The 7,621-nt window shown below is 38.2% G+C and overlaps 1 protein-coding gene across 1 annotated transcript in view; it reads left to right on the top strand.

The window, feature by feature from the left end:
* The window catches only part of C5 (complement C5), a 116,453-nt gene that overhangs the window by 70,069 nt on the left and 38,763 nt on the right, over positions 1-7,621 (top strand). The window contains exon 26 of the mRNA XM_006155491.3: positions 6,922-7,081. Within this exon, the coding sequence (XP_006155553.1) occupies positions 6,922-7,081 (160 nt within the window). The remainder of the gene's footprint in view (positions 1-6,921; positions 7,082-7,621) is intronic.

Below are 7,621 nucleotides of genomic sequence, written 5' to 3'. Positions count from 1 at the left end.
CCCCATTGCCCCTGAAAATAAAAAAAAAAAAAAAAAAAAAACCTTAGAATCCTAGAAAGTACTAGAAAGAACCTTTCTGATCACATATATCCTTGTTGTTGGATATATAAGGCAGTGGCTCACCCAAGCTTGCACAGTGAATTATAGACAGAGTGGTCAAAGCAGTCCCTACTCAGCCTCTGTTTTGCTTAATGGGAAGGATCAGTTAATGGCTAAAGCTATCAGGTTGAATTACAACTAATTTGCCATATTCTCTATGCAGTAATCTGCCTACTGTGTTACATTATCTACCATCACATTATAGTGCTTTTTTACAGTTTTTTTTTTCCATGACTGAGACGACAACAGAGACAAATAAGCAGTACCTCAAGAGGGGTACATGCTACAATCCATGTCCAGCCTTCAGCCAACCCTGAGTCATGGGCAAGCCTGTATCTGAAATAAGGAGGTATCTGGACTTGAACCAAGAACCTTCTCATGTGGGATTGCCTTGCACAGCAATGTTTTACCACTGTACCACTCTCTGGCCCCTATACCGATATTTTGAAGAAGTCTTTTGTTTGTTTGTTTCTTTTAATTTCATGTCCCTAACCAGATCCTTTTTTTTTCTTACCCCATTTCTGAGAGGCAAGCCAACTACCTAAATCAAAAAGAAAGCATAGAGATGGTTGTTCTTCCCTCCCTAGAATATTCTCCTATTAGTTGACAGAAAGTGGTAGCATCAGGACCAACAGATGGCATGGTGGTTACATTGCTAGACTCCCATATGGTCAACTGCCATTCAAGTCCTGAACCTGCAGCTTGAAATTCATGTCGGTCATGTGTGTGTGGTATGTTTGTGTGTGTGTGTGTGTGTGTGTGTGTGTGTATACCCAAAACCCTGAGAGGAGATTTGAGTAGAGGAGATTGCAGCATAGTCATCCTCCCTTGGGGGGTGATTTCTCACTTTCTGTCTGTTCATAAAGCACACACACTCTATGGCAAAAAATCTCTCTTAAAAAAAAAAAAAACAGAAAAAAAGAAAAAGGAAGGAAGGATGAAAACAAAGGTAAAGCAAGGAAAGAAGAAAAGAAAAAAAGAAAATGGGTTGTGTCTACCTTGATTTCTTCTTTGTTTCAGGATTGCTTATAGGTGAGATCCTGTCTACAGTTCTGAGTCAGGAAGGCATTGATACCCTAACTCACCTCCCCAAGGGGAATGCAGAAGCAGAGCTGATGAGCATTGTCCCAGTGTTTTATGTTTTTCATTACCTGGAAACAGGAAATCATTGGAACATTTTCCATTCGAACTCACTCATTAAAAAACAGAACCTGAAGAAAAAGTTAAAAGAAGGTAAAAATGATATATTTTGCATAAAAACATGTAGTGATTTCTAAGCTAATATTTTAATTAAGCTAATATTTAAATTAGTATGAATTATATAAAAGCTTAATCACAAAGTATTTTTGCCAAAACAAAAAAAGTACAATGTGGATTCCACCATATAAATAAATGCTATTTCTATAGCATTTTGGCTTAGCTTATCAAAATGCCTGGATGAGAGACAAGACACCTGTATTGCAAACTCTACAGAGCACTTCCTTTCTCTTTGATTGAGATCAGAATGTTCTACTTATTAATTACCAATTCAAGCAATTCATACACTTTCTTTGAGAAGCTCAGTGTTGGCCTCAGAGCATATGCTTGCTGCTCAACACCAGAAGAAGTTTACCATTCCCATGGGCTGATAAAGCACTCTTTAAGCAGGCATGGAGACAGTGACATGCCACATTATTTTTTCTGGTGTCTTCTAGGGATGGTGAGCATCACGTCCTACAGAAATGCTGACTATTCTTACAGCATGTGGAAGGATGCAACTGGTAGCACCTGGTAAGTAGAGGGTTTTAATTTGTAATTTCATACAGAGGTTGATTAATTGATGAAAGAATAACAACTATAATGGAAATTCCATTTCTGCAGTTTCCAAACCAGAAACCTAGTCATCCTGCAGTGCTCTAGTCCACATCTGATCCAGCGAATATATTACCCCTTCAAAATACATATCCTGAATTTGTCTACTTCTTGCCAACTCCATCACGCCATCCTGGTCCAACCCCCTTTCTCCTCTCACCTGGATTATTGCACTGGTCTCCTATAATCTTCCCCCTTTAGCCCTTGATCTCTTCTGTCTGTACTCAGCACAGCAACCAAAGCGACCCTATTAAAAGGTAAGTTAGGTCATGCCACTAGAAACCATTTGGGTGCATACCCAGAGTAAAAAAACAAACTTCTTTTTTTTAGATTTTTGCCGAAGGGCATGTGCACTTGCCAAAGAGACCGATTAAGTCAGTCATTAGTTGTTTTTTTAACTCCCCCTTTTTCTTTTGGCTATATATGCCAAGTGCCACAAATTATACCTTAGAATTGAGTCTGACCATGTGTAGGTGGCATATTTAAAAAACACATTGACCCCTGGAGCATACCAAGTAGAAGATTCCCACTAGGATGCAAAGTGAGTGTGTTCATGCAGATTGAAAACCACACAACAGGAACTAGGAAATAGATACCTGAAGAATAGAATTCTCACAAGAAGAGACAATGACCTCCTGGTAAACACCCAAAGTGTTTTAAGAACAAGGGCAAGACTAAGTAGACAGTATTTAGCCACAAACATTAAAAAAACTTATGTATTGTACTAGAATCAACTCCACAAGTTTCTTGAAAAAAGTAATATACAAAAAAGGAAATGGTCAAACACCTGAATTTCCTCAAAAAAAAAAAAGCTCTTTGAGAAATGAAGGGACAATATAAAACAATATAAATGTCATTGATTGTGAACATTTTTCTTTAAAAAAAAGAAACATATATAGATAATAGTTCAAGTTTTCCCTTTCACCACAAGCTCTACCATATTCCTGTTTACTTTCCCCCAAGACCATTCACTGTCATGAGACTGTGCATCCTTCCACACCATTTTTCATCTTTTACGTGCATATATAAGAATTTAGATAGAGTCTCTTTTTGAGACTCACACAAATGATCATAAATATTATATACTATACCTGTAGTTCTGTAATTGCCTTTTCCCTTCAATGCTTAGTTTTTAAGATCTAGCAATATAGGTAGATCTAGCTCATTTCTTTTCATTCCTACGTAGTACTTCATTTTATAAATATCCCATGTCATTTGTTCCTTATCCATTTCTATTTTGATGGGCAATTATTTCCAATTTTATTTTAGAGACAGATTTTTTGCTATAGGGTGTGGGCACTCACCAGAGAGACAGAGACAGAAAACAAAAAGTCACCCCCAAGGGGAGATGGCCATGCCGCAGTTCCTTCTCCATTTTCCTCTTGGGATTTTGGGCACGCATGCGCACACACTCAGTGTGAGTTTTAAGCTGCTGGGTCCGGGATTTGAATTGTGGTTGACTACATGAGAATCCAGTGTAACTATTACACCATTTGCTAGTCTATAATTATTTCCAATTTTTAAAAAAGTTTATTTTTATTTTATTATTGATAGAGAGTTTGTGTGCATGCATGCTTGAGAAAGAGAGAGAGAGAAGCACCCTTTGACAGGGTCTTATTATACTGCAATCTCCTTTTCCTAGCCCTCCAGCTGGTCAGGCTCTTCAGCACACATATATACATCTGGCATGTTTTCAGGCCAATCCTGGGGTCTGAACTGTGGCCATCCACCTGACTTCGATGACTGCAGGTCTGTTTGCTGCCAATTGCACCACTAGGCTGGTCCCATTTCCAATTTTTAGTTTTACAAAAAATGCTGTAATGAACATCTTTACATGTTCTATTCATGTGTCTATTTGTTCACATGTGTGAGAGTTTCTCTAGGGTATATCTCAGGGGGTGGAATTGATAGAACATAAGACACACACATTTCCAGTTTTACCAGATTTCGCTAGTTTTCTCTTCAGAGTTGCTTTCAAAATTATTTTCTACTCTAAATATTTAGTCCCATATCCTACTGAAAACTGAAGGAGCTAAGTCAGACTACTTGAAGAACTTCTAGAAGCAGCCAGCGTCTAGAATAAAAGCAAGTCAAATAGTCTTCACCTTTTCTCCAAGTTATGCTCAAATTTTCAATTTTAGGCAAGTCTACGGGACAGGTCAGTGAGAAGAGGAGAACACCAAAAAGTTAGACCAGATATATTTGCTTCACTGCTAGGGAAGAATTATCGAGACATTTCTCTGAGGACTCTAGAGCTGAGGCACCTAAGGGTGCCAAAGAGAAAGAGAGATAAGAATTTACTCCTATTGAATACTTAGAATACAAACTATTTTGGTTTATAGTTTATATATTTACTCCTTATAAAATCCCAAGAGGCGAGTATGATTATTATTATCACTGCCATTTTTTCAGAGATGAAACTGAAGTGCAGAGAGGTACATAATGGCCAAAGAGCTAACAAGTGGAGAGTTAGCCTGGCTTTCTGACTACACTCTTGTGCATCTCTAGCCTGCTAAAAGGAAAGAGAGTTACAGAAATCGAAATCTCAAGAGAGCCCCAATGTCAAATAAGGGTCAGTGTCCTTGGACATGACCAATCTGTAGACATATTCTTCTCTGGAAATAAAATATGGAATTGAAAGGAGAGGAGCTCTCAATTCTTTTCTCTGAAAGTCAACAGAAAAGCAAATGAACTTCTGATATCTCCTGAAGAAGAATTAGGTGAAGACACCTGGTTGTGGAAAGACATTTTAATTAATATAAAAATTTTTGAATAATTAAAATAAGCTTAGTCACAGTGGCACATAGGTAGCACCAACACCTAGGAGGCCAGACGCTGCCTGGGAGGCCAGGGTTTAGTTCCCACACCAGCGTGAACACACCGGGCATGGTTACCCTTGTCTGTAATCCTAACTAATAGGGATGCTGAAGAGGAGAATCACAATGGTCAGAGTCTTAATAATAAAAAAAAAAAAATACCTATTTCTACCTCTCTTCTTTCTCTCTCTCTCTTCCTACCCTCAGTAAAGAAAGGAGGGGGATAAAAAGCTGTTAGAGCAAAAAGTGAGAACAACTTAAATGTCCACAGATAAGGGAATGGCAAAAATAATTTTGGTACAACCATGTCAAAATACTGTAATTTAATGTGTAAAACAGTTTGCAAAGCAATGAGGAATTTTTATGTATTGATATAGATCTCTAGGGTACATTATTAAATGAGCAGAGGCAAAGATAGGATAATGTAAGTGTTATCCTACTGTTTTGGTGTGACTGAAGTGGAAGGGTAGACAGGAACTCTGTATTCTTGTGTTTACTATGTGGAAGGATGCACAAGTAACATATCAACATTGCCTGCTGGGAGGTGGAGGGAAACAGGAGCAGGAAGAAGGCAGTTCACTATAGATCCCTCTTGCTTCTGGATTTTTGAATTATATGAAGGTTTTACCTCTTAAACAAATTACATAAAATACATTTTTAAAAAGAAACTGGAAATGGGACCAGCAGTTGGCGTAATGGCTATGTCACTGGACTCCGATGTAGTTGACTGTGGTTCAAGTCCTGGACCCAGTGGCTTAAACTTACACTGGGCATGTGTGCATGCATGCCCAAGATCCCAAGAGGAGAACGGAGCAGGAGGGATTGCGGCGCGGCCATCCCCCCTGAGGGGTGATTTCTTGCTTTCTGTCTCTCTGTCTTTCTGGCAAGCACACATGCCCTATAGCAAAAACCTCTCCAAAAAAAAAAAAAGAAGAAGGAAAGAAAAGAAACTGAAAACAAAAATAAAGCAAATTTTTTTGAGAGGTTTTTGCTATAGGGCACATCCACTCGCCAGAAAGACAGAGAGAGACAGAGAGACAGAAAGCAAGCAATCACTCCCTCGGGGGGATAGCCATGCCACAATCCCCTCTCCTCCACCTCCCGGTATCTTGGCCACGCACACACAGTCGCCCGGCGTGAGTTTAAGCCACTGGGTCCGGGACTCAAACCGCAATTGGCTACATGGGAGTTCAGCAAAATAGCCATTACACTAAATGCTAGTCCCAAAATAAAGCAAATTTTTAAAGTGAGGACAAGTAGTGGTAGTGAAGTCAAGTGGCCTGAGTCAGCTGAGGAGCTGGAGAGTGAGGGGCTCTTGGGCAATTAAGAGAGTGAAGAGGTATTAGTATTATGAGCTTGGTGATCTCTGATACTCTTTGATGGATATTAGTAGAGACTGAAATTGTTGCTTTTTAAAAAATAATTATTTATTTAATTATATTTATAATTATTATTATTTCTTAATTTGCTACCGGGCATGCATGCTCACCAGAGAAAGAGAGAGGGAAAGTGGGAAAGCAAGCCACCAGGTCCAGTACTTGAACTGTGGTCAACCATGTGGGAGCCTAGTGCCTTAACTGCCACGTAACCTACTGGCCCGAAATTGCTTTTTAATTAAGTTATTATGATCATTAAGCTCCCTTGTGAGGTGGTGAGTTATGTGTCAATGACATTGTTCGAGTGGGACAGGATGAACACTCCTGGGGATATAGGGGAAGGGAATTTGGTCCTCAGGGAGAGATTTAGATTACATGGCTAGGAAACATTTTACAATCTAGAATTTTCTGATTTTACTCATTCATGTTTCATGTTCATGTTCAGTGCCTTCACTGAAAACTATTTATTTCACTTATGTTTTTAACTTTAGAAAGACGCTTTTTTTTTTTTTTTTAATCATCAGGAACCAATTTTTGGCTTTTGTGCTAGCTAGCGATGTTGTAATCTCAGAAGATGAGCTGTTTCTATTTGTTGACTGAGTGCTTTGGATATTTTCCAAAAATTTCTGCTTCCCTTGTAAAATGATGACAACTTACTTTGGAATTGTATGTTTTAAAATGTTATTTTTTAAAAGAATAAACTAAAACACCCTGTAAATATCATAGAAAGCTAGATGGGGATTCAGTGTTCTAAACATTTATTTGGTTTTGTCTTAAAGGTTAACAGCATTTGTTTTAAGAATACTTGGACAAATACATAAATATGTAGGGCAGAACCAAAATTCAATTTGTAATTCTTTATTGTGGCTGATTGAGAAAAATCAATTAGAAAATGGATCTTTCAAGGAAAATTCTCAGTATCAACCAATAAAATTACAGGTAAGGAAACCAAATGTACAAATTTGCAATTGTTTTATTTACAACTTTAAGTTTCATTCTCATCCTAGCTAAGAAGGATGGAAGAGAAAAAAGGGAATATGTATGAATATGTGTGTGTGTATATGTATGTATATATATATATGTATGTGTATATATATACTTATACACATACATATATTTATATCTACTTATACGCATACATATATTTATATTATATATATTTATACACATACATATATTTAAAATCCTGCAAGAAACTCATCTTGTGAACAGGCAAAGAATACTGATGGCTTTTCCCTGGTAGAGAAGTCAGACCTTGAGTAATATCAAATGTGTGGTACATGGGGAAAAAAAGGGAAATACATTTCATTGAAAGCAGAGGATCTAACATAACTTGAGGAAGTTAAAAAATGAGTTGGGAACCAGCAGTTAGCGTAATGGCTATGTCGCTGGACTCCCACGTAGTCGACCGTGGTTCGTGTCCCGGACCCGGTGGCTTAAAACTCACGCCGGGCGCGTGTGCGTGCGTGCCCAAGATCC

Source organism: Tupaia chinensis, unplaced genomic scaffold (assembly GCF_000334495.1).
Source record: "Tupaia chinensis unplaced genomic scaffold, TupChi_1.0 Scaffold000455_1, whole genome shotgun sequence".
Taxonomy (NCBI): Eukaryota; Metazoa; Chordata; class Mammalia; order Scandentia; family Tupaiidae; genus Tupaia; species Tupaia belangeri.
The sequence above is the reverse complement of the archived record's forward strand: the minus strand, read 5'-3'. Positions and strand labels throughout refer to the sequence as shown.